We start from the raw sequence: 26,460 nt of genomic DNA, 5'->3' as shown, positions 1-26,460 counted from the left end.
GGGCTTTTAGAGTGGTCCGGTGTTGGGGGGGGTGGTGGGTGGTGGAGGACTGGGCAGTAGAAAAAGTGGAAAGGCGCGTCGACCTCGGTACCCAGCCAGCACAGGTCAAGACCGGCCGTACCTATGAAACCACGGCGAAAGCCCTGGGCCAGACTGCCCAGTAGGAAGACCCGGACCGCTCCTGGCTTAGTCGGCCCTTTGGCCCACGGTGAATTAGACTTTACCGGGAGCAATCTGGGCGTTCCCGGCAATGACAGGACGAGCTGCAGGCGGAGCAGCGTAGTGTCGTGTGTGGTTGTGTTGTGGAGGGGGGAGGGATGGTGTGTGGTGCGCGAGACGTGTGAGTGGTGGGAGCGCCTGGAGCCGGTGCGTGTAGTGCTGGTGGTAGTGTACGCAGTAGTCAGTGTGTGCGGTGCGAGGTGGTCGACGCAGGACGCAAGACGTGGCGGGGGATGCCGATCGCCCAGTGACACGGGCAGGTCGCTGTCGAAGTCGAGGTCGTGCCGTGGTGTCGTGTCGTGTCAAATGGAGAGAGTTATTTAGAAGGTTGTGGGTTGAGGGCGAGCGAGGGCGCGTTGTTTGGTTCTGTACAGTACGGTAGGGCAGGTGCGTTGGGTGGGTTGTGCGCGGCGGGCAAAAAGGTCTACTCCCATCATCAACATCAACAGTCGACGGCGGCCGTTGCCAACAGCTCTACCTCCTACTAGGTGTCGTTTTCGTGTTGCACGCACGCGGTCATTTCTTCTGCCATGACGGTCACGGCCAGCACGACGAAGCTCCCCATGGACGTTCTGCAAACTCTCCCAGCCCGCCAAGCCGCCCGCGGCCTAGCTCGAGGCTTGTCTACGAATGAGGCTGACTTTGATTCTCTCTCTACCATGTTTACCGCTGCTGGTCTCTGGCTGCAATGCTGCCCTGCCCTGCCCTGCCTTGGCCGCGATGCTACTCCATGACCTCCCTCACAGGCATCCCAGCTCGCTCCCGCCGCCCGTCGTGATTGATTGACTGGTGTTTCTGATGCTCTTGTCCATTTGTAATTTGCATCCACGTCACATCCTCGATACGACTCCCCCTCAAAGGCAATGATGTGCGCATGGACGGCTGGTTGACGCATCAAGTCATGGCCGCCGGAGCAACCTCCTCGCCCCTCCCCCAAAAAGTCTCGCCTGCCACACCACAGCCACTGGGCTGATGGCGTCCTTTGTCGTGCGCCTCACAACCGGGGACAGCTCCGCCGCCTCTCACTTCACCTCGACGGCGTGGAATGCCCTCAATCATTGCGATCTGCCGAAAATGCAAATGCTGCTCCGACTGATTGCACGCAGCCACCGCCCATCGTCCGCCACGTTCCTCTGCGCTAAGCAACCACCTCGTGGTGAACATCAACGACTGACTGCTGTGAACAAGAATGTCCGAAACGGGCGGGTCGTCGAGTCATTTCTGCAGCCAACATCCCTTGGCCCGTTTGCATGATCCCGTCACTTTTGCTCGTCGTCGGGCCCGGCCGCTTTCAATGCACCCACCCTGCTGTGTTGTAAGAGTATCTCGACTGTCTTGACCTGTGCGTCCTCATCCCACATACCGCACTTCTCGTACACTACTCCTACGTACCAAGTACCGGGACACCGAAGAGGGGAGCCGGAAGCAGACCGACCAGCGACGTCACAGGTCGCGGCCTCTTCCCGATAAGGTGGCGTTTGACGAACTCGACTTGGGCGCGACCATGGCCATTTTTGGAAGCTACCCACACCATTGCGCTCTTTTCTCCCTCTTTCCTCAGAGGCTTGGTGCAAAAAGTAGCGCTTCTCCTTTGCACAATCTAAACGAGCGAATAACGACCATTCGCGAAAATTACAAGGAGCATTCGAGAGGTCAAAGTCTCCCCTTCACGTCACGACTGGGTCACTAAACAGCGGAAAACCTTATTTGTGGCTGTGTAGCGTACCAATCTATGAGTCGACCCTTTTCTCTCTTCAATTGGAAATCACTTCTCCGCGGCTGGCTGTTTCTGGAACTGGTGTGGGGAGAGTGAGAACCAAATTATGCTCACAGCCTTTTTCTCACCTCCCTGTTGCAAATCAGATCCTGTGGCGTTCCCGCGACGACTTGCTCACCCTGTGGCTGATGGGAGAAAAGAAAAGAAAAAATGTCATCGACCAAGCCTGGGGCCTTGCAGGCTCGTTCCCCCTGACTCGGGGAGGCGCTTTTGGCGACGGGATTCAAAATGATCGCCGCGGAGGCCAAACAAGAGGCGTCATCTTAGCACCCGCCATGGTCACCCCATTGGATCAAGACGCGCGCGCGTTGCACGTCCGTCCTTGGTTTTTGGGACCTACGGCTCTGGCCAGCCGTTCATGGACAACCAGCAAGCAATCCGTGGTTTGGCCCCGGCTCTCGAACTTGAGTGTTCACCATGATGTGGGGCTGATGCTGCGTATGCTGCTGTCGCTGGTGCTTTGGCGAGGTTCAAGGATGTTGTCGAGCTTGGGAGGGCAAAAGCCAAGAGGCTGACATACACAGGCAGTCGTCTTCTCGTCCCGCCTCATCCTTGGCCTCGGGCTTACGGATACGGCTCTCCTATTCGGTCTTCGAAACAGAACATGTCTGGACTTCTGGCGCAGGCAGAGAAGGGGGAACAGCAAACAACGCAGAAACGCCATATACGCCAAGTCAAGGTTTGCGCAGGAGCCGCCATGATCGTCATTGTTGCTCGTGCTCGGTCTGTGCTGATGATGATGGAGGCACTCGACGAGTCTGCAACGCGCCATGTGCCGATGGACATGGGTCGACTTTGGCGACGCAGGACTGCAGAGGGCGAGAAATGGGTGAATGGGTGATATCGAATTAAAGCTCATGACTAAGACGATTAGCCGTCGCTCATCGGTTCCCCCAAGTGTGGATCCCTCCAGGTCGTCAGTTTAGCCCGCCGTGGCTTCTCGCTTCTCTGCAACTTCCCAGCAGCCCTCGCACCCTATCTCGACTTCGCTTTAAAGCCATCACGACGACGCCTGGTCATTTGAAAACCAGAGCAACGCGCAACGGCCTTGTTTCGCTCGCCAAGCTGCTCTCCAGGATGCCCCGTCCAGCAGATGAGCGACATTTGCCACTTGACCTGCTCATGGTCGTCACCGCTCGTCGGACACCAACAGGGACCTTCCCGTCAGCGGCACATCAGAGACGTCCCAGCTGCCCAGACGACCGACGACCGACGGCCAATGGCAGATGATTGACCGTGGTGAGGCTTCACGTGGGCAGTTCTTGCAGCACACGCACAGAATGAGACATGTCGTCTAGCTGCACTGCTGTCAAGACGGTTGATGCCTGAGAAAGCTGTCCCAGAGCTCGTCGTGGTGTGATGGGGGGGCGGGGCACCGGGGAGGGGCCGCCTCTTGCAGCTCCTATGACGCAGCAACGGAATCCAGAGCTGCAGTCAATGGATGATGGATGGATGCGCTGCACCGCGCTGCCTGCGTGCACATGCGAGGGAAAATCAAAAAGCATCTTGGTTGAAAGACTTTCCAGCGGATGACTGTGAGTGGCTGAGCAGACCATGTGTAACCCAAGGCCGCCGGCTACCGGGATGCTCTCTTCAGGCCATCCGAAAGGAGCCTCCCTCCCACCTCGAGCTCCGCCTTGCCGGTCTCCGACCTCCATCACTCTTCGACATCGCCGTAATATGGGCGCATGCACGCGCTGCAGTCTGCAATCTGCAATGTGCCTCGTCGGCCACATCCATCCGTCCCTCAGTACCTCTACCACGCCTTGCGTCGTGCACTGCGGTCTGGGCCTCGACAACTACCATTCGATTGATCATGACCTTGCCGCTGTGGCCGCGTCCCTGCCAATCCTTCCACCCCCAGTCCCGAACATGTACTGCACCATGTACAGGTTGCCGCTCCCTCTCTCTGATTCAGATCGAATCCTTGGACCTATACGCAGTTAGGGATAGTCCAGTCGCGTCCCTGCACATACCCCGGGAAACCCTGCTACTCCAATAGGACGCACCCGCCAACAACCCACATCCCAGCATTTTCGATAGCACTGCCTGCCTCCAATATGCCGATCAAGCAATGCCGCCCCGTTCCCCGATCCCTTCATCGACAGGCAACCTCGTCCTTTTCTCTTCTGCTCTGTTGCTTGGGCCGAACAAAAGTCGCACGCAACGTTCCGCCGCTAGAGAGCTCGGTAGGCCCGTCCGCAGATCAGACTTGCAACTCTCCTCATCCATTGCCACCTCAGATACACGTGTGCGAGGAGCAGTCGCAGCAGGACGCGCAATGTTCTGGGAGCCAAGGCAAGGGCACAGCCTTGACCACTTGGTCTCTGGATGTTTCCAAAAACAGAATGGGTGAGCCAAATGTTGCTAGATTGCGTTGTTACCGAAGATGGGTGGTTGTTGGCGGCCGCCAATACCCGCCCCGCACTCTTTGCGCAGAGGGCACAAAAGAGAAGGGATGTGCGTTCGTTGCGTTATGGACGTGCAGTCTGATCCGCTTGGGGACCCCCTGCGTTTGCGGAGAGAGAAGAGGGCCCGCCCGTCAGGCAGTGTCCGCCTTGATTTCCTCGACAATAATTTCCGTCCATGTTCATTCATGACTTCATCCTGGGACAGCGTGCAGCCAGCAGTGCGGTCCAAACCTGGGCTACTCATCTCCCGCTGAATGATGCTTGCATCGTGGCCCTGCGATACCATGGCCAAGTTGACTAGGTGCTGCCGCGGAGCCACTCTCAAGCTTACTTTCAAAGTTACCAGGAACCTGCTCTAATGCTCTGCACAGACGTTGCGCTAGTCACCTCGCTACCATGATCCCATGGTCCGCGTGCTGTATTGAAACGACAACATCAACATCACCACACGCATGAGAGCCTCGTCCTTATTGTTTTGACTCCATGTTGGATGTGTGAGTGGCTGGGAAGCCTCCGGATGTACGCCTGCAATGCACGCGCACCTCCACACGAGCTCCGGCGTCAATAATCGTTGCGGTGTGCAGCAAGCAAGCAAGAATGGCACGAACATGGCCTCGAGCAAGATTCAGGAGCAGATACGAGAGCACGAGCTCATCTTCAACTCTGCCGGGCGTCCTCTCTCCCTGCACAGCCGCCTTCGCGAACAAGGACTGAAGGGCATGAGAATTGAGCTCTTAGCAGATTGTACCACCAAATCTCTAAAGTCAAACTGACGACACACCAATTCAGGAAGTAGGTTCTCGAGGAACTGATAGCTCAAGTCATTACAACGTGACTGGTCCATGGATGTTGCTCCTTGAAATTCGAACGCCCCTTTTCTTCGATCCTGCAGAAATTTGGATGCTTACTCGTCGTCTTGTTGCGCAGTTCAAATTCTCTCGTTGTGGAACCAAGGGCCTAACCTTCTTTGCACTTCACAACATCAACTCTGCAAAGTCAAAACAACCAATCAGGCAACTCAAAAAGTAGCTTCTTTGGGAATTCACAAGCCAATATATGAACTTATACATGACTGTCCCATGGTTACTGCACCTTGAAGTTCGAAAACTCCTTTTGTGTTCAATCGAGGAGGTTTAGAAGCTTCTCGTTGTTTTGCTTGGCAGTTCAAATCCTGTCTGTGGAATCAAGGGTTGCACTCTCTCTGCATCTCAGGAAACTAACTTTAAAAGATCATCTAACTACAATAGGCAACAAAGTGGGTATTTCTTAAAATGACAGCCCAAGATATACCATGGCTGTTGCCCTAATCTTGGACCCGAAAACGTAAACAATCCTCCGTACTCAATCGACGAGAGACACTCGTCCTACTTCTTCGCGGTTTCGTCTCGTAGTTCATTTTCTCCCTTCAGCACCAAGCTTCAGTGTCGAGCATGTGCTCAACTATCTGCCTTGGCGCATGGTACAGCAGTGCCTTCTCGAAGACTGTTAACGTAATCAAGCTCCCTACGATCACCTTTGCTCCGCCAAAAATGAACACTTTCCTCTGCCTTCTCCATAACCCCCCGCATCTCCTCGCCCTATCACATCTTGAACCATGGGTAATTCCCCGCCGAAATCTGCTGCTATTCGACAACTTGATTGCAGGGCAAGGGATCATTCCTGGCAACACGAGCGTGGAAACGGCGCAACGCCCTATCGCAAGGCGGACTTTTGACAATTCCCAAGGATCAACGGACGGGCTGATTGCTGCCCACAAACTGCGTATGGTTGTGCTAGTCGCGGTACTCCGAAACCGCGTGAATTCCCACCTCCTTCGTGGAGCTGCATTGTGATTAGTGGCCGGCGACTCGAAATTCAGCGCTCGAAGGGTTGAAGGGATGACTTGGGCCGTTGTGCGTGACAAATCTTTCGCTACACTTGCCGTTTTTCTTCGCGGCAGGGGAGAAGGGAGGGATTGTCGAGTTTTTCAGGGGCGATTTTTCTCAGGGGGTAATTCCATCATCAGGGGCTGCTAATTTTGCTTTGGGGAGTATATCAAGAGAAACGAGGAATTTTGGTTTGGTACTGGGAGCAAGTGTTGTGACATTCTCTCAATCTTCCCATTTCTACATGGGTAGATGGCGTCGATTTATCTTCGAATTCAAATCATTCTACCTTTCCTATGCCACCAATTTTCCCAGGTGCTTGTTTGTCTCAAAGCTTTCCAGACCGTTGCTTATCTGCCTTCTCCCTTGTTCAACTTTACTCCAAAGAGATCAAGTCATGCCCCATTTGAGCATTCATCTGAGGTGAAGTATGACAGATTTTTGCAGTTTGGGAAGGGGTTTTTCGTGCTCAGCAAAAAAAAAAGGCCCAAGTGAACGAGACAGTGACTTTGATACAAGTGGCTGAATTCCTGCGTCATTTGGACTGTTCACAGCTTAAGCACTGCAGTTACATCTTTCTCGAGAAAACAAGTCAACAGCGACTCCTTCTTTGCAAGTGAATTCCCCGACTAAATTTCTGGTCTCGCAGCTCCACCATGTACGTTGGGACCGCGCAGGCAAGGGAGTGGAAGTCGGAACTGTTTTTACGCTGTCTCTTCCTCATTAGATGTAGATTCACAGGGAACAAACAACACGTCTGACTTGGTCGACCAAGCAGGATACTGTAGAGATGGATTGCAGTCGCGGTCTTGCTCCAATCACTATGCGTGGCGTTGCTAGATTGCTCAATTGCCCTTGTCCTGCCTTTTGCACAGTTTCCTCCATAATGGTGCCATCGCGACGTTTGTGATGGCCCGTCTTCTACTTCAGCTCTCTGTCCGCAACGATGAGGTCGTGATGTTTGACATGCGTTCACTTCTTACGGATTCTTCAATTGTGCTTTTTGCCTCAAGTTGAAGCCCTCCCTAAGTTACCGGGATTCGGAAGATTGACCTGGCTGCCAGAGACTGGCCCAGAAAGGAATGAGGTGCGTTGATGCTCGGACGTAGCAAATGAAGCTCAAGTTTCGTCAAATGCCATGTCCGAAGTTGGATGCGTATTTCCTCTATGGGAGCCGTCCCTGAGCCAGGGCCCAGACGCTGAATTCAAATTGGCCCTTCGTTCTCGGGACGGAACGTGTGACACGTTGCAACTGAATAGACGTTCGAATGTGAGCCTCCAGATTTCCTCTTTCGGTCACAAATCAAGACTTGGCTTCTGCTCACAGCTTATGAATTTTGCGCGAGAGATTAACCTCGAACGTCTGCCTAAAGGGAACGAGTGACACGTTAAGGCTGTAACGCAGATTTGGAAGGTAGACGGCTTGGAAGAACATTGCTGGAAGGGGAAAAGGTGATTGCTCCAACATCAAACGTCTGCTCGAAGAGGAACGACTGACACGTTCCTGAGAACGAGTGAGACGTTTTATCCAGCGGATAGGTTTAGCTTCAGAAGTCTAGCGGCTCCGACAACTGCGTCTGATGACTTGACTTTTCAACGATTTCTGACCACCCATTTGGGTTGTAATGGAGCTAGAAACAGAGCTTCATTATTAAGAAGCAATGAGGAGAGCCTTGTATCGCTGTACACGCCTTTCAGGCGTATCTTGCTGGCTGATGTCCGCAGTGTACCTTTGAGCTAAGTCCATCGAGGCGGATGAAAAGGCCTACGATCAATAACGAGAATCCATGTCCTCGATATCAGCTTCTTCCTCTGATTCCTCCTCTTGCTCAACATCGCCAACCCCGTGGTCTGGTTTTGTGAGCTTCGGGAGCTGAGCCGCATCGCTGATGGTAACGTCGTCCGGTAGCCCCAAGCTCTTCTTTTGCTCTGCCGTCAACTCGACCATCATCGGCGCGTACTCGCCAGTCTCATCGTCTTCGTCATAGCCAGCAACATCCATCTCGACTTGCTCGCCATCTTCCAGCTCCAGCATGCCTCGCCGCACAAATGCGTCATCTAGCTGCCATCCGTATTCGGACTTGAGAAATTCCTCCAACTCGTCCAGTTCGTCCATCACGTCGGATTTTTGCGGGCCTTGGAGCTCGTCGAGCGCTTTCCTGAACCTCCTCAACAAGCTCTTCAGCAGGGTGGCGCCCTCTTCGCTCAAGTCGAACAAGCCTCCTTCGGCGTCTTGAGTCCTCTTGAGTTGTAATCGCAGCAGCTGCAAAAGTTTGACGTAGAGCCCTGGTCTCTCCACCACCGCGCTTTTGCAGGTAAAAAGCAATTCCAACAGCCTCCTCCACTGCTCCAGGCAAGAGTTGTTGTTCAGCGTCAGCACCATTAGAAAAGTAAACTGCATCTCTCCAATGATCTCGTCTTCGTCTTGACGTGCACAATGCTGCTCAACCAGCTCGCCCAGCGCCCACGACCGGTCTCTTGCCGCGTCGGTGCGCTCCCTCCCCGTCGCGCCTTCCCGCCACGTCTGCTTCAAATTGACTGGCAAGAACCGCAGTTCCCTCTCTGGGTGGAAAGCGCTCTGCTCCTTGGACAGGCCGGGAATGTCGTCCATGTCGCGGGCCGCAGAGCTTGCAGACGTCAAGGTCCAGTGGTCCGGCGTCGCGTCGTCGCCGAGAATCCGGAAGAGCATCTCCGGGGTCATGCAGTTGGTGAGATTGCGCCAGTCAGTTTCGCGCTCTTCTTGCTCCTCGCCGTCCTTGGATGCGCTCTGCCGGTATGGCGTCAGGCCTTCGCGCCACACGGCGCCGAGATTTGCGCGCCATCGCAGCACCTCGGATGCGTCTGTTTCTGCAACGAGCTCTTCGGCTGCCGCGTCCCATTTTTTGATGAAAACCTCAGGCGGCGAGTTCGGCAAGTTGTTTACCCGGAACCATGACCCGTGGCGCACGGAAAGCGACGATGTGCTGCTGGTGAAAACGAAATGCCACCCGCTTGGTAGCTCTTTGATGCCCTTGAAGCGGTCTGTAGTTGTGAAGGATAGAAGGTTGATGCCGCCTAGAGCGCGGGGCGGGAGATTGAGGAGCAACACGCAGGCTTTGTTGGTGTCCATTTTAAATTTGTTTCGTTAAGAGCTTGGGTGGTTTTGTCAAGACATTTCTTTTGGACTCGAGTCGTGGGAGTTTGGGTTGGAGATGAATTGATGTCATGGGTTTTCGCGACGCGCAGTCAAAGGGTCCGCGCCAGACCCCAGTCGCACTATTCTCCTTCGAGCCAATCATGTCTTTTGCTAGAATATACACTTTGCAATGCTTACTCTCTTCAAATCACGGCGTATCAACACGATCACGTTTTCAGAGCACATTTCCAGGCACCATTCTCAATTCGAGCTGCAACAGATGGCTAGGTCGAGCTACTCCATCACATTCTATTTGGGCTGCCGTAAATCGGGTATGCTGGCTAGTACACCCTGAGATGACCAAGGTCAAAACAAGGTGACCAGCCAGAGGATGAGGACCAGGCATTTGACGCCGTTCCTCGCGTATTCAGTACCAATCCCATATACCTCGAGCGCACACCCAAATCCACCAGCACCAATCTAGAGACGGCGACCACGGCGACCACCCTTTCTGCGGGTAGAGTCCGAGGGAGTGGGGGTAACGTCCTCGATGCGGCCGATCTTCATGCCGGAACGGGCGAGGGCGCGGAGGGCAGACTGAGCACCGGGACCGGGGGTCTTGGTGCCGTTACCTGGATCTTGTGAGCTCCCGACTTTGTCCATTGTCGCGTCATAACATACCACCAGTGGCCCTGATCTTGACGTGGAGAGCGGTGATGCCGAGCTCCTTGCAGCGGGTGGCGACGTCCTGGGCAGCCAACATGGCGGCGTAGGGGGAGGACTCGTCACGGTCGGCCTTGACCTTCATACCACCAGTGACACGGGCAATGGTCTCGCGGCCGGACAGATCAGTCACGTGGACGAAGGTGTCGTTGAACGAGGCGAAGATGCGGGCAACGCCGACTTGGGCGGCATTAGCGACGGTCGATTCAGCGGTGGCTGTTGTTGAACTTACAGACGAGCTCGCCCTCGCGCTGCGTGGTGTTAGCTTCAAAATTGGCTTAAAATCGTGGCGTCAAACTTACGGCATTGGGGCCGAGGGAGATGTTCTCCTGGGGAGCGCGCTGGACCTGCTTCTTAGGGGCCATGGTGACGAGTGTGATCGAGGTTGACGGGATGGTCGTGTCGCTGATGGGGTGTGAATGCGGCGGAAAAATGGATTCAGATTTGGAGTGGGCGCCAAGACTTTCGCGCACGGGCCTCGCTTAGATTTTTCCGAAAACTACTTCAACCTTCGCGCGCCCATTCTTCTTTCCTTCCCATCGCGCATCTTTGCGCTCACTCGATTTTCATTCGAAGCTCCAACGACGAGCGCGACACCAATCCGCCATCATGGACGCCACCGAGAAGACGGTCGGCATCATTGGCATGGGCGACATGGGCGTCATGTACGCCAAGAAGCTCAGCGAAGCTGGCTGGAGGTAGGTGGCTCTTCTACAGCGTAGTTGAGCCACGCGGTCCTACGAGGTAAGCATCAGCTCCGTCTTTCCCACACCGACAATGATGACCGTGAGTGCATTTGGCTCGAGCATGGCCCTCTGTTCCGACGTGCCATTCTGGATACTGAGGAACGGAGGGACGTCACTGATGTAAAAACCACGCTACCTTATTTCTTTTTGTCTGAACGTCTCTTCTTCGCGAAACTTCAAGTCATGTTTTCACTTGAACCAAGCTGACTCGAATAAAGGCTTTGTAGATTCTCCTCGAACCCGCGATGACTTGCTCAATGACGATCTGCTCAATATTCTGACGCTGCACCCGGCAGAATCAATGCCTGCGATGCGCCGCACAAATATGAGCATCTCAAGGAAGCCTATGCTGGAAACGTAGGACGCGCGTGCACATCTCCAGCAGAGCGGCTCGCTGAGGCTATGATAGAATAAAATACACATTTACCCCGACGGCCATCTCGTCTCCAGATGTAGTGACTTCATCATCTACAGTGTGCCGGCTGAACACATCGAATCGATTGTTGCCAAATACGGGCAGTGTATGCAACCGGGCCGCCCCGCAAACGTGACAGCGATCAACTGATGCGGATAATGTTCAGCTACCAAGCTTGGTGCGGTCGTGGGTGGACAAACCTCGTGCAAGGCCCCGGAAGTTGCTGCGTTCGAGAAACATTTGCCCCCAGACGTCGACATCGTGCCCATCCACTCGCTTCACGGCCCTGGTGTTGACCCCAAAGGCCAGCCTCTGGTTCTCATCAGGCACCGCGCCAGCGATGCTTCTTTCAACCTTGTGGAGCGGGTGCTGTCATGTCTACAGTCCAAGCACGTCTACCTTACGGCCGCTGAGCACGACCGCATTACAGCAGACACGCAAGCCGTGACGCACGCCGCGTTCCTCTCCATGGGCGCCGCCTGGACTGCAAACAGGCAGTTTCCTTGGGAGAATCCTCGCTACATTGGCGGCATCGAGAATGTCAAGATCAACGTGACGCTGCGCATCTACGCCAACAAGTGGCACGTGTATGCCGGACTCGCCATTCTGAACCCATATGCGCAGCAGCAGATAGCCCAGTACGCCCGGTCGGTGACGGAGCTGTTCAAGCTGATGCTGGGCGGGCACAAGCAGGAGCTTTCGGAGCGCATCAAGAAGGCCGGAGCCGCCGTGTTCAAGGGTCAGTCCAATGCAGACCTGCTGCTGAAGGACCAAGTCCTGGATCGCTTCAGCCTGGGCGACCTGCCGCCTGAGCGGGTCAAGAACAACCACCTGAGCCTTTTGGCTATGGTTGATAGCTGGTGGAAACTCGGAATTGTGCCGTACGACCATATGATTTGTTCGACGCCGGTACGTGTGCTCCCTCTGATGAGTGATCAGAACAACTAAGGACAAAACTAACAAACGCTCCCTTGCAAGCTCTTTCGCCTGTGGCTCGGCGCCACTGAGTACCTCTTCCGTCGGCCGGACCTACTCGAGGAGTGTATCGAAACAGCCATCGAGGACAACACGTTCCGCGCAGACGACCTCGAGTTTACCTTTGCGGCGAGGGTGCGTCGCTCCAATATCCCTGTCCACCATTGACCCGCTAACAACAACTACCAGGACTGGAGCGAGCGCGTCAGCCTGGGCAACATGGAAGCCTACCGCGAAAAGTTCGAGACAATTCAATCGTACTTCGAGCCGCGCTTCCCCGAGGCCAAGCGCGTTGGCAACGAAATGATCAAGACAATCCTGGCCAAGACGAGCTCGTGAGCCGTCGGGTATGGCCGTGTTATCGCGACGAGGCGTTTTTGCTACAATGGGCGGTCACTACTTGCTGAATTGAACGAATGCCCCTGATGAATTGACCCTGTGACGTTAGTGAATGAGAGATTTTCCGTCCCAAAGAGCACGTTGGCCTCGGGCCGCATCGTCCCGCGTTTCCAGAAGCCCATTGCTATTTCCAGAAGACACGCCATGAATCAGTCCAAACGTGCGTGTAACTCACGAACGGTCAAGCTCTTGCAAACGAAGGGCAAGAAAACTCCCCGCCCGCTTTCGCATTCCACGGCCATGTCCATCCATGCCCATACCCATTCTCATGCCTGACAATTGGACCGGCAACAGGGAAAGAGCGAGGACGTTTGTTGAGCCACCTCACACAAAAGGTCTCCTGAACGAATTAGTCTGCCTCCTGCCGAATCATACCAGTCCTCTCGGCCACGGCCTTTTGAAGATCCTCCTCTGTGACCAGGAAGACAAAAGAATCGGTTGGGGTGCAAGATTCCCAGGTTGACTTGGAGGACGTCTGAGTACTCGGCCTGATTGCTTCTCAATTTTGGATCCATCATCACAGGGCAACATCATCACATGATACCACCCAGAGACGGCAATGTACCACCTTGAAAGATGTGAGATACTCCTAGTAAATACCCAACGAACACGCTCCGAGCCAATGAACCAATAAATCTCAGTCGTTGCACCCAGAACCCAAAGCCCCCAAATCCCCAAACCCAATCCATCCACCTTGTCGTCATCAGGGGGTATACATATTGCCGTGACCTACTTGCCTCCTGTCCGCCAGGCTGGTTTCCAAACTGGCCCCGCTCCCGTTCCTCCCCAGTAGTCGTCAATAAAAGCAAGTCATGATCCCAAGCGCACCGCCTAGATTAAATCCAACCCAGCCCAGGCAAAAGAAAGAAGGGGAGAGGATGAGAGTGGTAGGAAGGAAAAGACGCACTCGCCCAATCGCGTCCATGTCATACCTTCTCCCTCGCCGGTCTCCTCACACAGCTCATGGAGTTTAATGTGTTGGCCACAGCCACACGAGCTTGCCATTGAACCAGCCCGCATCCCGAGTCCCCCTTCGCTCTGCTCATTCCCATGAACTCCTTTCCCCGGGCCATGTCACTCGCTCGCTCGCTCTCTCTCTCTCTCCATACGGGCACATCTCTCCCAACCCGCGACGTCTTTCCAATCCAGTTTCCATGAGCGTGTTCGTCGATTGCTGATACGCCCGCCTTCCCATTCATCCATCCACAAATACTCCCCGAGCTTCTTGGAAGCCGTCACCACGCCCAAAGGCACTCTGCCATACCGACAACATCCACCCACCGGAGCAGCAGAGATGTAGGCAGAAAAAAACACGCTGAAATGCAACGACTCTGTCCATCCAACACAAGAGAAGAGGCAGAGGGATGAGCACGTGGAGGAATCCGAGTGGATGGTGGTAAAGAAGGGAAAGAAGACGGCCGCGAGAGCGAAGGTTGACTCTCCCGAACAAACAAATCGATATCCAAATTGCCCAGTCCCGAATCCGACCCACGTATTCGTTTTTTTCATCCTGAGCCTTGAACATGGCGAGCTATAGCAGCTGCCTGTTAAGTCGTAGCGTGCGTAGCGTGTCATAAGCGTCCAGTCTGTCGGCCAAGACCCACTGCTTCAATCGTCAAACCCAAACACGAAGGAGACTTGCCACACGGGTGGAGAGACGAGTTGAGACGAGATGAGACGACAGGAGAAGAGAGAGAACCGAGAAAAGTAGAGGCTAGTAGGTAGGTAGGTAGGGTAGTGGGGTTGATACGTAATAAAAAGGGAAACAACAATGACAACACCGACCAAAAGAGACACCTTTGGGGGATAAGGGGGGAAAACGAGTAGAGGAAAATCATTAGCTCCCGCGCACGCAACCTGCAACCTGCAACCCTGAACAACCCGCACCAGACCAGACCCGGAGCCCGAACAACCGAACCCAGTACCCAGAAAAATTCCTACCCGCTCCACCAGCACCAGATCATGAAGTAAACGAAAAAAAAAAAAGAAAACTCCTCCCGAGGCAAAGTAAAACAGCAAAATCCCGCTTTGTTTGTTTCCCATCCTGTGCACCGCGCACCCCAACCCAGCTCCATGATTTTCCCGCAACCCAGCAACCCGCCCAATTTCGTTGTTGTTTGTTTGCCCTCCTTTGGTTTTTGGTAAAAATTCCCACCATACGACCGGATCCACGTAAAAGAGAAACACACGAGCGCCTGATTGTTGAGATTGTTGTCGTTCGTGGGAAGCAAACCAGACCGTTCGCCATCATGACCAGTGTTGAATACAAGGAAAAAGGAAAAGGGGGGGAATCAATCTTTTTTGAATGTTCCGTGTGCAAGCAGCAGCAGCGAACGAAAACACCACATGGGGAAAGGGGAGGGGATATCAATCCGAAAGACAGATGCCGGCGCCGTGCTCCCCCTCTGTTTTTGTTGTAAAGAAGCCCGTTTCGACTCATGACAGCCAGGGCATGCAAAGGTGGTGTTGGTTTTGCGATTCTTTAACCCCAGACCGACGCCTGGACGCCGAGAGATCCCTTGGATGATCCCCACACGCCGCTGTTGCTTCCCCAGCCGAGACCCGAAACAGTGGATGCCGTGTTCTTGTCCGTAGCGCTGGCGGGCTGGGAGGCCGAGGACGCATCGGCGGCAGCGGCAGCCGAACCGGCTTGTTGTTGGTCGCTAGCCGTGAAGCCGTAGCTCAACGGCGACGGCAATGGCGTGGTGGAGCGTTTGCTCAGAGCCGGGTTCGCGACCTGGCCTGAGGGCTGAACCGGACGAGTGCCGATCGGCGCAACGCCCGCAGATCCGGGCGCCTTGATGCCCACGCCGCCCTGGCGAGGCGGCGAGCCACCCGTGGGGGAAGAGTTGGAGGTACGGCTGGATTGCTGAGCCGTCTCGAAGAGGCTGAAGGCGGCCTGGTTGGAGGCGGGCGAGGAGGTGCTGTTGGCACGCGAGCGCTGAGCGCCGACGCCGGCATCCTTGCCATCACGCGGCGGCATCTGAACGGGCGGCTCACCGCCTTGCTTGGTCGGAGCCGACATGCCGAAGGGGTCAAAGGCCAGCGGGGAGGTGCCGCGTCCAGCAAGGGAGGTCTGAACTCGGACGTCCTGGCTCGGCTGGCGCGAGTCGGGATACAATGTAGAGTTTTCGCCGTACAGGGCGCGGTGCTGGCGCGCAATGAGCTCACGGCGTTCTTCCTCACTCATGGCATTTGGAGACATTGAACGGTCGGACTTGGCTCCCGAGATATCTGAAAGAACACCTAATGGGTTAACCATTTTTTCCTACTCTATTGTCCATTCTCGATCTCCTTACTCCTGTTGTATTGCTGCTCCTGGTGGTAGTTACGCAGCTCCCGTTCCCGCTGAGCAGCCATGCGCCGCTTTGCCTGCATCATCTGGTCGGCTTCGTTGGGGCGAGGCGCGAAGCGCTGGTTGGCATAGTATCCCTGGAGGTTCTGCGCCGAGTGCGAGCGGATGCCGTCGTAGTCGCTGACCGAGTGGTGGCGCTGGGAGCCCACGCCGCGGGGATCTAGGAAAATATTCAAATCAGTACATGCGACGGCTTGAGACCGAGGACGAGACGTCGAGGGTTGATGTGCAACACTCACCATAGTCGGCGCCGCCGCCGTACGCCGCACGGCCCATAGGAGGCATAGAGTCCCGGCGCGGCACGCCGGGCCCGCCAAAAAAAGGCATCTTGCCGCTCTTGTAGAGGTTGTCAATGGCGCGGTCAACCTCTAGATAATGGTTAGATCAGGGTCCGACAGGGTGGTTGTTGAGTGACGAAAATGGTACGACAACGACGGCAGATGTGGATCCGCTCGAATCTCGGCCATTTGGAACACCTGGCAGATGTGCGGGCAAGACACACTCACCTTCTATTTGGGACAGAAACGCATTGGGTTCCTCGCGCTGTACGGTCGAACTTGTGCCTGTGTGCCATTGTTACTATGGTTGTTGTTGGGAGGAGCGAGTTGCGGAGCGGCGAGGTCATACCAGATCGCGACGGAGGGGCGGGGGCCTCCCAGGACGGCTGGCGTCCAGCAGACCAGGCAGCAGAGTCGTAGTAGGCGGACATGGCTGTCGAGGTTCGGCGATGCAGACGGAGCGGGAGCGGGCGAGGAGGTGTGGAGGAGACGTGGAGTCCGGAGGGCAGCGAAGGTGCGTGCAGGCTCGATGGTGTGTCGATGAGAGAGAAGACTGCAAATGGAGAGAGGATTAGAGATTAGCTGGACAATGCCAAGCTTAGAGAACTGGCACGAGGCGGTGACGGTTAATGGTTATGTACAGGCGTGGTGTTGGGACGGGCGTGCGGACGGCGGATGGGACGATGGGGGGTGGGCGGTTGAAAGGTGGGTGCACGCAAAAAGATTTCGTGGGAGTCGCGCGGAGATGATTGGGCTGCGCACACACACCTTGCCGAGGAATGCTTCTCAGAAATTTTTATTTTTTATTCTTGACCCTTCGCGACTGGGGGCGCAAAGGGCGGCCGAGGGCGAGACGAAGGCAAAGGAGCGACCGAGGGCAGGAGAGAGGCAAGAAGAGCGTCGCGGACGAAGTCGATGGTGGAGAGTCAGTGATTGGCGACGAAAGAGAGAAGGGACCTTGATTCGCAGGTGTTGAGCACAGTCGAGGCTCAGGAGTGGTAAATTAATGCCCGTGATGGGCCCGCCGACGCGCGCTAGGCCACTCTCATTTCCGAGCGAAGACAGTTCTATTCTGCCACTCCAAGAACATACATCTGCTATTCTACAGTCAGTTCCAATCGACACTACCTGCGCGACTGCAACTGCGCCAGCGCGAGCCGTCGTCGACACTGGGCCATGACCCAATGCGCTTGAGAAAAAAGTCTGCCTGGCCGCGCGCATGTATGACGTTTTCTCCGGCTTACAGTGGCCAGCCAAGCGACCTTCCTATCCGGTATATAATCCATGCGCCAGGAATACTTCCATCTTCTTTCAAGACGATGGCCACTCCGTCCTCACCTCAACGTCCATCGCCAACGTCCTGAAGCCATCGCGCAGCGCAACGACAAGGCTGTCATGCCCCATCCATGCACCCCCGCCCCCAAACCCTTCTTCTCTCCCAACAGCCACCCGCGCCATCCGGGATGCCTCTTCGTCCCTCTCACTCGCCGCGCCACAGCTGCATGCCAAGTGCCCAAGCTCCCTCTGCTCCCGTCCGCCCGTGCCTCTTTCGTCAGCACCGCTCACCAGACCACTCCATCAACAGCCTTTGCCCGTCACATGGCGCTATTCCCCAAGAGAAGGCCCTCGCTGTCTCCGCCGCTGTGCCGCCCGCTCTTGCGTTGTCCCGTACGTCCCATTTTCCGGCAGCCTGGATGCGACAGGAAATTATCAATCCTCAAATAAGCATCTTGGCCGTTGTGATTCAACCCTCAAAGGATGATCCATCTCCCTCCCGCCAAGCTCCATTTATACTCGATACGGCCTGGGTGCGAAAATCCTCAGGCAGAAGTACCGCCAGTTTCAGACCGCTATATTAAGGTTGTTTGAGCTGGGGCCCGCGCCTGCCGTCGCCCGTTGTTATGCTTAACCCTAGAAGGTCGTCCGAGAAGTACATCGTCGCCTGCTGCCCTACATTTTCTGCCTTGCCCAACCAATAGACATTTCGCATTCGTCTCCCTTTTCGACTATTCCCATGGTGCGACCCAACGCCGCGCTTCGCCGTTTGCTAGCCTCCGTCTTTTTCTCTAGAATTTCTCGAGTAATTTGTTTTCAATAGATGGCCGTGCACCGCCTGCCTGCTGCAGCTAGGCGTAGCTGCCCCAGGGCAGACGTCAGTCGTGTCCACCACCGCCCACCCACGTGCAAATTGGCCGTTAGCCCTTTTGCATCACCAGACGACTCTTATCTCATCACGTGTAGGCTGTCTAGCAGCAGGACGCGCCCACTATTATCCCGCATGGCACCGTTTGCGTACCTAAGACCCTCGATATTGGGACGCGCTCTCTAGCTCCAGTTCATCACTAGCAGTTCATCAAGACGATTCGCAAGCCAAGGTCGCCGCCGTGAAACAAGCATGGACAGTTTCCTGGGCGATTGCTTTTGCGCCGTGCCCGTTGCACACATGCAGTACCAAGTTTCTGGCGAACTGTCCGGGCAGGCCTCAGCTCAGTAGCCAGCCCTGCGCGTCATTTCTTTGCAGTCACTAGTCATATGAGAGTTGTGAGCAGATACTGAATCATTAAATAGCCGTAGGCTTGTCCAGCTGCTCTGCTCAGTACGAGGCAGACCGTGAGTTCTTTCCTAGGTCAGGTATGTGGTTGTGGTGGCTTCGGGAGCTACCAGTCATTTTTGGAGTGGCTCACTTTGTACCTGACGCGACGAACGCCGTGTGGCTGATGTTGGTCGACGGCGATGCCACCAGGAAGCTGACATTTTGCGTACAGCTTCTGGCCTCATAACCGCGCGCCTTTGTCTTCTTCAGCCGGGCGCCTACTTAGACGTGCGTGCTCCGAAACACTGTGTGGTCCTTGTCATTGATCCGCTGCGCCGCACACCGCGCCTACCTATTTGCCACGGCGTCGAATATATATCAGGGGAGAAAAAGAAAGACCAAAAAGACAATCATCCATATAACAGCAAAACCAAACTTCCAGAGCAAGCCTCGCTGCACTACAACCATGACCGGTCAACCAGACTCTGCGGAGACGGCAGTGCCCCTGGCCGCAACACCCCCTGACCGTCCCAGCGCACCGGTACCAGCCCTCCTACGCCTTCCTCTCGAACTCCACCACCTCATCGCCGCCCGACTGTCCCTCCCAGGCTACCTCGCTCTCCGCCTGACGCATCCATACCTTTACAATGCTCTCGCAGCGCCATCTCCCACGCCGTCACTGAAAACTCTCGATTCATGTGCCCGACTAGCTGTGCGGACATATCTAGCACCGTACTTTGCCGGCTGCAATGGAGCTTCCCGTTCCACATTTTCGAGGGTAGAGCAGGGGGAAAAGGCAAAAATTGAGCCTGCAGCGGCTAGGCGAGGGAAAGCAAACTCGCAGGGTAAAGACGCCTCGAAACACTGCATCCTCTGCGCCGCACCGTACGCCCCGCGCCTCTTCAAAAGCACGTCCAGTCCGGCTGTCGATGCAGCGGACCATGGACTTCCAATCACAACATACCCGTCGCTCTCGCTGAACCCTGGAGCGTCATCACCGCATCTTTCCCTCCCCCTTTCCACAAGCAGCACTCCGCCAGCAAACGAGCAGGGCCGACAAGTACTTTCGCGCTCTAATCCCTCATGGGACGTTCTGCCGCTTCCCGATGGCGTCTGCGCATGGCATGTGAGTCGGTTTGCGCGCGTCGTTCACGAGTGGCCTGCCACACTACCACATCCGGCCGCCGCACTCGATTGCCGGGCAGGCGCAGACGGCCTTGACATGCACCGTCCCGAAAAGAACCAACGCGACGCATCGCAGCAGTGGTGCTGGTACGCCTTCACATCAACACTGTGCCCGCACTGCGGCGCAGTTGGTGTGTTCAAGGCTTGCACCTGCACGCGCCCAACAACATCGACATTTGCTACCTCCGTCAGCCGCGCTGCCTCGCCTCGTGCAGCCTCTGATGGTTGCACTCATGTCAGTGACCGTGATGCGGTGGCGCCACAGCAACGACGGCGTGGCGGTGTCGCCAAAAGCGCCACCACCGCCAACACCGGGCTCGTGGGCACGCCGACAGATGATGATGACAACAACACCAACAGTCATTGTCAGACGTGCGCTCTTCGTCCTGTCACGGTGTTTGTGCGCTACCTCCCCAACGACAAATACACCACCCAGCAGAAATCGTGGGACGTCTCATCCTACCGTTTCTGGCGCGATGCTGATGACCGGCTGTGGGTGCGTGAGGAGGGTTTTGTTTCGTCCCCGACTGAGAATGGCCGTGACCTGAGTAGTTGGGAGTGGGGAAGAAGCAGAGTGCTGGATGCGTGGTCGTGGGGCTGGGCGATGGGCTGGAGTGGTGGAAGAGGGCCCAGCGCGTCGAGCAGAGAGAGTGAGCGAGAGGGGAAAAGAGCAAGAAGAAGAGATGGGGATATGCACGTTGTTGATGTGCCGGTGAAATGGATTGACGTCTAGAGTTCTTGGAGGGGCGCATCTGGACAGGAGTTCTAGGGTGGCGTTGGTTGCTTCTCTTCGGCAGGTTTCGAGGTTTGAAGCTCGGAGGAGGACTGGGAGAGGGGAGCGAGTATTGAATCCAGCCCAGTGAATGGACAGTAGAGGCAAATCAAGGTGAGTAGGTTGTGCTCTGAGCGATACGACTCCTAGAGATCATCCCAAATTCGATAGATTGCGGACGGGGGCACAATGAAGCAGCCACGGGTCCTGAACATTCGCAATGCCCAATTTTCCTGAAAGGTCAATGTTCCCCTAAGCGAGCATTGAATCTTGGTGAATTGACGGTGATTGCTTCATTGCAGTAACCATCGCAACACACTTGAATGACTAGCTAGGTAGCTATTTCTGTTGTCCCTCTCTCGGTCGTTCTGAACACAATTAAAAGCGTTCTCCTTCCCACGTTGATTCGCCTACATACAACCATGTTGCTGCTCTCTCATGACCCTACTCGTCGTGTTTGTTGCTTGATTGCCCTATAACGATATTGAGCAGCAGAGACCATTGGGGCGTGTGGAGCGCAACTTCATCAACTGAGCAAGACTGACTGTACTAGTCGGTGCGTGGTTGGTTGGCATGAGAGATCCACTCAAATGGAACGTCCACCGATATCTGCATCATCGAAACACTTTTGAGATGCAGCAAGAGTACAATTTGCGTCTCGTTGGTGATACCAATGGCTCTCCTGCCTTTGATGGATTGGCCCAGCGCGCCAGCGCCTGACTCCAATCATCGTCTGTCAACAGACACTTTCCCTTTCGGGCGGTGAATAGAGCAGCAGGTCAAGCCCCAAATTTCAACTCGCAAGTAGGGTCAACAAAGTTGCCGGTCGGCTATGTGTCAATGCTGCTTCCAAGTCCATGGAGCTTCTCGCACTCGCTCCTAGTCATTCTGTTTTCTCCATGGCGATACATTTCAACGCGTTCGGGGTCCTCGGCCGCTCGGCTGGGCTTGTGGGCTCAGTGTATCTTGTTACATCTACTCTTTGCTTTCCACTCTTTGATGATGCGAAATACGTGGCGTCTGCAGACCCAGGTTCTTGGAATCCCAATCGCTTCTGGAGTCTTGCAACATCATCTCATCTCAGCGCAAAATATACACTCGCACCACTGACCCCATCAAGCCAATGGCGAAGTTTACGCCACGCAGTTTTTTTGGTTCTTCGATATACTGCAAAAGTGAAAAAGCATGTTCTATTTTTACCTGCAGTGCCTGATTACGACCCCAAAAACAAAAGAGGTTGGTAAAAGAGCAGGCATCATTAAGGTTCGCGGCGTCCCGCGCGCACGCTTGCGATTTGGGCGGTAAGTATTGCGAAATTGCCGCAATGGCTGTGTGTGTGCGCGCGCGCTCTCATTTCGATTGAAACTGTGGTTGAATGGGTGGTGGTGTTGCTTTTGCGCTTCTCAGCTGCAGGCATGGATGGAGTTCGGAAGAGGCCAGAACACTACCGCAAACCCCCCAACAGCCAGCACGACACACCAAAAAGGCATCTCAACCTGGCAGAGGCAGCGCAGCCGCATCGGCTCGGCACACGCCAAAGACTCAACGGCCGGCTAGGTACATAGCTGCCCCAAATCGGCACACCTATTAGCCAATATATCGACGCACGTGTTCTGCAATAAAAAGAGACCCCCAGGCAGGCCCTCGTACCAACTCTATCGGCACGGGTAGATCGAAACACACGCGCATGCTGCGGCTACATATCATCTCTTGGCTGGGTTTTAGCCAGGCTGGGTAAAGTGAGAAAAAGACGAAATGCTCAAGGAGGTTGGGATTGCGAGCATGCATGCCCGGGCCAAGGGTGATGAGGCGCGTCGGTAGGTTCCTGGGTGGTGCGTGCTAATTCGAGAAATGGGCGTGGTGGTGAGGTCGGGGTGTCCTGGCTGCGCGGGAGCGACTTCAAGCGCGCGTGCATTTTGAAGGTAGGTTTTGGGGATAGGGCTTGGGACGAACTATGGTGGAAAGAGGGAGGTCGCTGTGCTATGCAGTAGATGCAGTGAGCGGGGTCATGGTGGAAGTGGTGAATCTGGGGTCAGCAAGGAGGTTTGGTAAGCAGGTGCAGGTGATGATGAGGGGTCTGCATCAGTTCGAGCGGTGGTAGCGTGTTCGCATCATCCAATCTTCGTGCATGCGCGCAGCCGACGCGCCGGTGAGCGGATTCGGACCATGGTGATCAGAGAGAGACGGCCGGTGCCATATGACGGCGCGGATGCAAGGTTGGCCGGACATGTTGTTTCAACGCGGGGTGCGAGCAAGGGAAGGAAGGCAACGGCGACTGGTGCTACAGTTGCGGTCGACGTGTTTTTGGGGAGCTTCCCATCATGTGGTCGACGAGGAGGGGGAGGAGGGGTGTTTCAGTGCAAAAGCTCCGGAACTAGCGGGTTGACCTGGTGTTGTATTATGGGGGCGCGTGACCGGACGGACTCAGCACCGGTACCTATATCGTGGGCTCCACTGGTGTTTGGAAGAAGTAGGTATGATGGCATAGCTACCAACCTATGGATGCCGACTCGGCAGACGGGCCCAACCGCGTCGATTGCAGCGCTAGCGGCATTGGGCTGTCAGATCATCCGTTTGACGTGAAAATCTCGAAACGGGCCGGCGACGGCATGATGACCTTTTCGAAAGACGAAAAACAAGATGCAATTTTTTCTGCATGTCGAGCAGCGAAAGCCGGGGTAGCCATGGTGGTTCCGAAATCCGAACAGAAACCGGAGGCCGGGAGCGACGCGGGACGACGCGCCGGACGGAGTTAGGCATTACCATCTGTCCTGATCGGGAAGGATGTGTGATGTGATGAGATTCAATCGACGACAACGGGACTTGGATGCGATGTCGCTGGGGGGAAACACCAACGTCTTATCCAACGCCGTAGCAGTAGTGGACCAGCTACCGGATCCCACCTCATGGAGCAAAGGAACCAAGGGCATTAGCATCAGCGACTTAGGAATGCTCAGGCTGACCAAGCAGCCGAATACTTCATGTAGGGGACTTTGAGCGGAACTCGGTGCGTGCGCATCGCGCCCATCGGCTCCCAGTCAGTCAAGCATGATCTCATGGCTGCAAACTGGGCGTCGCCATTGTCAGCGCGCCGCACGCGGTATGCAAACCACTGGAAAGACGTGTGCCAGTGGGAGCGCAGGGCTGCATCATAAGCTTTGAGACTACTCGGCCAAGCACTCCAGGTACATGTAGTGTCCCGCTCAGCGAGCCTCCAACAAAGACACACTGTAGGAAGGATTACTTAGTGAGTGGTGACTGTGACTGATGGCGGCGGCGGGAGTCCCGGGTCTGTGCTCTCCTGGAATGCACAAGAGCTCCCTCCACCGGCACTGCAGCCGCGCTATTACTACCTACTTACATGCCTCTTCTCTCTCACTCTTCTTTCTCTCTCACTTCAACACCTCTCTCACCTCTCTCGCCTCACTCCCTCCCTCCAATCTCAATCCAATCCCTCGCTCAAACAGGGGAGCGGTCCGCCACCCGCTGCGGCTCGAACACAGCCAACAAGCTTATTTCCGCTTCCAGCCCAACTTCCCTGCCGCTTTGTCTGCCGTCGACCACCATGCCTGTCGACAACAATGCTGGCGAACGGTACGTCCATGTTTGTTTTCTATTCTGAGCTTGCCCCCTCTACTCCATAAAACATATTCAATCGCCCCCTCCCCTTTCGCGCGCTTCACGATCAAATCCGCTGACCATGACCCTTGCTCGTTGCGGCTACAGCCAGCTCACCATCGCCTTCAGCGCGTTTATGCTGTACTTTAACGCAACATTGCTAGCCTGCGTCGTCTACTTCTCGAGCCAACTTCCCTTTGGAATTTCCGGTTCCTTCATTGCATACTTCGCCGTCGCAAGCGCCTTGTGCCTACTTGGCCTGGTCGGCAGCCTCAAGGTGCGTGCGTCATCGCAACTGGATTTCCTCAAGTCCCAGCGCCCGACCCCTTGCTTCGACCCCCTGCCTCACCCCTACCTGATGAAACGCACGCGTTTCCAGCGCCAACGAAACGAAAGCATCAAAGAATTCACAAAAAATTCCTACACACAATTTTTCTTGCGTGACGTTGTACCGTTATCATAGCGCTCTGCTAACTGCCACACAGCGCTTCGAGCCCTTTGTCTCGATATTCGCCAATCACGTCCTCCTCGACGCCGTGCTCCTGACCATCCCGCGCGTCGCTTTCCTCGCCTTTCTCTCCACACTCCCCACTAGCATCTGCAGCGCCTCCGACTTTCCCAATCTTTTCCTCCCGCCAACATCGCCCACCCTCCCTGGCGCCGACACGGTCCACATACATGCCTACGCAGGCTCGTACGGCGGCAGCGCCGCATCATCTGATGTCCATTTCTGGAGCGAAAACCGCGATCAGTGTTTTGTCGTTGTCAATACACTGATGGGCGTCGCCGCCTGCCTGGCCGTCATGACTGGCGTGGCGCAGTGGTGCGTTGCACTGCGGGTGCGGAAATTCGCACAGGCGCTGCGGCGGCAGAGCCTGGTGGAGAAGGCGGTGGACGGCCACGAAGTGGTTGTCGTGGTGGTCGACGAGAAGATGGGCCTGGAAAAGGTGTGAACGGCCTAGGCTCGCACCCAAAAATTTGGCACCCAAACAACGTCACAAGCAAGGAGCGCATCAGCGCCGCGCTGCCTTGATGCGGCGGGCGTCCACACTTCTGCTCCGACACTGCTACCGCTTGCATCGTTTGAGCCGGCGCATGTCCAACGCATGATAGATTGGATGGAACGCACAAAGACGAGACGAGACGAGACGCGGATTATACCCCTACCGACACGGCTCCAGGTATCTTTTCTCATGGTATTTTTATCTCTTTTTTCCTACGACGACGACCTGGTGGTGCTGCGGTGGGTCATGAAACAGCACATGATATTGCATGGATGGATGATACGGTTTGGCTCTGGGTTCCTGGTTGGGTTTTTTGGCTTAGGGGCATTGTGTGGCGTCACATGCTGCGGGAGAATCACTTGCAAAGCGTGCAATTGGAGTTTTCAGAGAGAGATACGATGGAAATGGAACGGAAACGATTGGCTCGCGCGGCACGACGTCCGAGCATCGGACAGAGTGAGATTGAAGCAAGCACGTGAAGTTGAGGGAGTGCGGTGAGCAAGAAGCTCGATCAATCTAAGCAGTGAGGGGTATCTACCAGCAAAATGACGTCTTTTTGGTGCGTGAAATCCATCTGCGGGCGGATCAGGTACATGCGTCGCGGGAGGGAGCGTCGTTCAGGATTTGGACAAATGTGCCATGTCGTCACATCACTTGCATCTTGCGCAACTCCACTGCGACCCGACCCGCGCGCGTCGGTGGCGGTCCCCACCTAACCACCCCCTTGATCGACCCCCCTCCTCGCCTCTCGGACCCGCTTCGCCTGTTTCTTACCCCTGGCTGCTGCTGCTGATCTGCGACAAGACTGCCGCCTTGCCTGACCCTCTATTTAGGTACATCAAAAAGACATGAACTTGCACATTGAAAGCGAGAGGAATTGACGATTTGGATTGAATTTTTTCAATTTTCTGGAAATGAGGAAAATGGTAAAATGAAGAGAGGAACTACTTTTTAGATGATGTGATGATGATGATGATGATGATGATGCTGCTTGCAGCCTTGCAAGGCATGCTCGGCCTTTTCTTCTTTTTGCTTCAATCCAAGCAACAACCCAAGAGCTCTCTTGTGGT

The 26,460-nt window shown here is 55.3% G+C and overlaps 10 protein-coding genes across 10 annotated transcripts; 6 read left to right on the top strand and 4 right to left on the bottom strand.

The window, feature by feature from the left end:
* Nucleotides 1-3,923: 3,923 nt before the first annotated feature.
* On the top strand, nt 3,924-4,767 carry BKA78DRAFT_99829 (uncharacterized protein). The gene has a single exon (XM_066894109.1). The coding sequence runs from the start codon at nt 4,057-4,059 to the stop codon at nt 4,594-4,596; it is 540 nt and encodes a 179-aa protein (XP_066746561.1). The 5' UTR covers nt 3,924-4,056; the 3' UTR covers nt 4,597-4,767.
* Nucleotides 4,768-8,043: 3,276 nt separating this feature from the next.
* Nucleotides 8,044-9,381, bottom strand: BKA78DRAFT_248201 (A1 cistron-splicing factor; the record flags this gene model as incomplete). The annotated part of the gene is made up of 2 exons (XM_066884364.1): nt 8,044-8,100; nt 8,170-9,381. 2 exons carry the CDS (start codon nt 9,379-9,381, stop codon nt 8,044-8,046), a joined length of 1,269 nt encoding a protein of 422 aa, XP_066746560.1.
* A 251-nt stretch (nt 9,382-9,632) lies between these two features.
* Nucleotides 9,633-10,520, bottom strand: BKA78DRAFT_309055 (40S ribosomal protein uS11). The gene is made up of 4 exons (XM_066887992.1): nt 10,413-10,520; nt 10,343-10,361; nt 10,069-10,290; nt 9,633-10,019 (listed from the first exon to the last, which is right to left on the bottom strand). Exons 1-4 carry the CDS (start codon nt 10,473-10,475, stop codon nt 9,868-9,870), a joined length of 456 nt encoding a protein of 151 aa, XP_066746559.1. The 5' UTR covers nt 10,476-10,520; the 3' UTR covers nt 9,633-9,867.
* A 137-nt stretch (nt 10,521-10,657) lies between these two features.
* BKA78DRAFT_309045 (uncharacterized protein) lies at nt 10,658-12,764 on the top strand. The gene is made up of 6 exons (XM_066887991.1): nt 10,658-10,808; nt 11,153-11,213; nt 11,266-11,377; nt 11,438-12,180; nt 12,250-12,381; nt 12,436-12,764. Exons 1-6 carry the CDS (start codon nt 10,720-10,722, stop codon nt 12,583-12,585), a joined length of 1,287 nt encoding a protein of 428 aa, XP_066746558.1. The 5' UTR covers nt 10,658-10,719; the 3' UTR covers nt 12,586-12,764.
* A 770-nt stretch (nt 12,765-13,534) lies between these two features.
* Nucleotides 13,535-14,805, bottom strand: BKA78DRAFT_99760 (uncharacterized protein). The gene is made up of 2 exons (XM_066894107.1): nt 14,259-14,805; nt 13,535-14,196 (listed from the first exon to the last, which is right to left on the bottom strand). The coding sequence occupies exons 1-2, from the start codon at nt 14,481-14,483 to the stop codon at nt 13,720-13,722; spliced, it is 702 nt and encodes a 233-aa protein (XP_066746557.1). The 5' UTR covers nt 14,484-14,805; the 3' UTR covers nt 13,535-13,719.
* BKA78DRAFT_99759 (uncharacterized protein) lies at nt 14,806-16,883 on the bottom strand. Its single transcript, XM_066894106.1, has 5 exons — nt 16,628-16,883; nt 16,507-16,563; nt 16,240-16,368; nt 15,945-16,160; nt 14,806-15,879 (listed from the first exon to the last, which is right to left on the bottom strand). The coding sequence occupies exons 1-5, from the start codon at nt 16,707-16,709 to the stop codon at nt 15,128-15,130; spliced, it is 1,236 nt and encodes a 411-aa protein (XP_066746556.1). The 5' UTR covers nt 16,710-16,883; the 3' UTR covers nt 14,806-15,127.
* Nucleotides 16,884-17,210: 327 nt separating this feature from the next.
* Nucleotides 17,211-18,182, top strand: BKA78DRAFT_99709 (uncharacterized protein). Its single transcript, XM_066894105.1, has one exon. The coding sequence runs from the start codon at nt 17,498-17,500 to the stop codon at nt 18,038-18,040; it is 543 nt and encodes a 180-aa protein (XP_066746555.1). The 5' UTR covers nt 17,211-17,497; the 3' UTR covers nt 18,041-18,182.
* Nucleotides 18,183-18,875: 693 nt separating this feature from the next.
* BKA78DRAFT_99677 (uncharacterized protein) lies at nt 18,876-20,971 on the top strand. The gene is made up of 2 exons (XM_066894104.1): nt 18,876-18,909; nt 19,044-20,971. Exon 2 carries the CDS (start codon nt 19,278-19,280, stop codon nt 20,727-20,729), a length of 1,452 nt encoding a protein of 483 aa, XP_066746554.1. The 5' UTR covers nt 18,876-18,909; nt 19,044-19,277; the 3' UTR covers nt 20,730-20,971.
* An 862-nt stretch (nt 20,972-21,833) lies between these two features.
* Nucleotides 21,834-22,810, top strand: BKA78DRAFT_309020 (uncharacterized protein). Its single transcript, XM_066887990.1, has one exon. The coding sequence runs from the start codon at nt 22,144-22,146 to the stop codon at nt 22,357-22,359; it is 216 nt and encodes a 71-aa protein (XP_066746553.1). The 5' UTR covers nt 21,834-22,143; the 3' UTR covers nt 22,360-22,810.
* Nucleotides 22,811-24,333: 1,523 nt separating this feature from the next.
* On the top strand, nt 24,334-25,339 carry BKA78DRAFT_351008 (uncharacterized protein; the record flags this gene model as incomplete). Its single annotated transcript, XM_066891085.1, has 3 exons — nt 24,334-24,362; nt 24,495-24,663; nt 24,872-25,339. The coding sequence occupies 3 exons, from the start codon at nt 24,334-24,336 to the stop codon at nt 25,337-25,339; spliced, it is 666 nt and encodes a 221-aa protein (XP_066746552.1).
* Between the last annotated feature and the right edge of the window lie 1,121 nt (nt 25,340-26,460).

Source organism: Phyllosticta capitalensis (genome assembly GCF_038381095.1).
Source record: "Phyllosticta capitalensis strain CBS 128856 chromosome Unknown BKA78scaffold_3, whole genome shotgun sequence".
Lineage (NCBI taxonomy): Eukaryota > Fungi > Ascomycota > Dothideomycetes > Botryosphaeriales > Phyllostictaceae > Phyllosticta > Phyllosticta capitalensis.
This window is presented reverse-complemented; position numbering and strand designations above follow the sequence as displayed.

Excerpts from the sequence above, each read along its gene's own strand:
- BKA78DRAFT_99829 (XM_066894109.1), top strand. The coding sequence starts at position 4,057 with ATGCCGATCAAGCAATGCCGCCCCGTTCCCCGATCCCTTCATCGACAG.
- BKA78DRAFT_309055 (XM_066887992.1), bottom strand. The coding sequence starts at position 10,475 with ATGGCCCCTAAGAAGCAGGTCCAGCGCGCTCCCCAGGAGAACATCTCC. Across the intron at positions 10,020-10,068 it reads CAAGATCAGGGCCACTGGTG|GTAACGGCACCAAGACCCCC; the intron begins GTATGTTATGAC and ends CACAAGATCCAG.
- BKA78DRAFT_309045 (XM_066887991.1), top strand. The coding sequence starts at position 10,720 with ATGGACGCCACCGAGAAGACGGTCGGCATCATTGGCATGGGCGACATG. Across the intron at positions 11,214-11,265 it reads AGGAAGCCTATGCTGGAAAC|AATAAAATACACATTTACCC; the intron begins GTAGGACGCGCG and ends AGGCTATGATAG. Across the intron at positions 12,181-12,249 it reads ATATGATTTGTTCGACGCCG|CTCTTTCGCCTGTGGCTCGG; the intron begins GTACGTGTGCTC and ends CTCCCTTGCAAG.
- BKA78DRAFT_99760 (XM_066894107.1), bottom strand. The coding sequence starts at position 14,483 with ATGATTTTCCTCTACTCGTTTTCCCCCCTTATCCCCCAAAGGTGTCTC. Across the intron at positions 14,197-14,258 it reads CTTCGTGTTTGGGTTTGACG|TTAACAGGCAGCTGCTATAG; the intron begins ATTGAAGCAGTG and ends GCACGCTACGAC.
- BKA78DRAFT_99759 (XM_066894106.1), bottom strand. The coding sequence starts at position 16,709 with ATGTCCGCCTACTACGACTCTGCTGCCTGGTCTGCTGGACGCCAGCCG. Across the intron at positions 16,369-16,506 it reads GTTTCTGTCCCAAATAGAAG|AGGTTGACCGCGCCATTGAC; the intron begins GTGAGTGTGTCT and ends ACCATTATCTAG. Across the intron at positions 15,880-15,944 it reads GGAGCAGCAATACAACAGGA|ATATCTCGGGAGCCAAGTCC; the intron begins GTAAGGAGATCG and ends GTGTTCTTTCAG.
- BKA78DRAFT_99709 (XM_066894105.1), top strand. The coding sequence starts at position 17,498 with ATGTATGACGTTTTCTCCGGCTTACAGTGGCCAGCCAAGCGACCTTCC.
- BKA78DRAFT_99677 (XM_066894104.1), top strand. The coding sequence starts at position 19,278 with ATGACCGGTCAACCAGACTCTGCGGAGACGGCAGTGCCCCTGGCCGCA.
- BKA78DRAFT_309020 (XM_066887990.1), top strand. The coding sequence starts at position 22,144 with ATGGGTGGTGGTGTTGCTTTTGCGCTTCTCAGCTGCAGGCATGGATGG.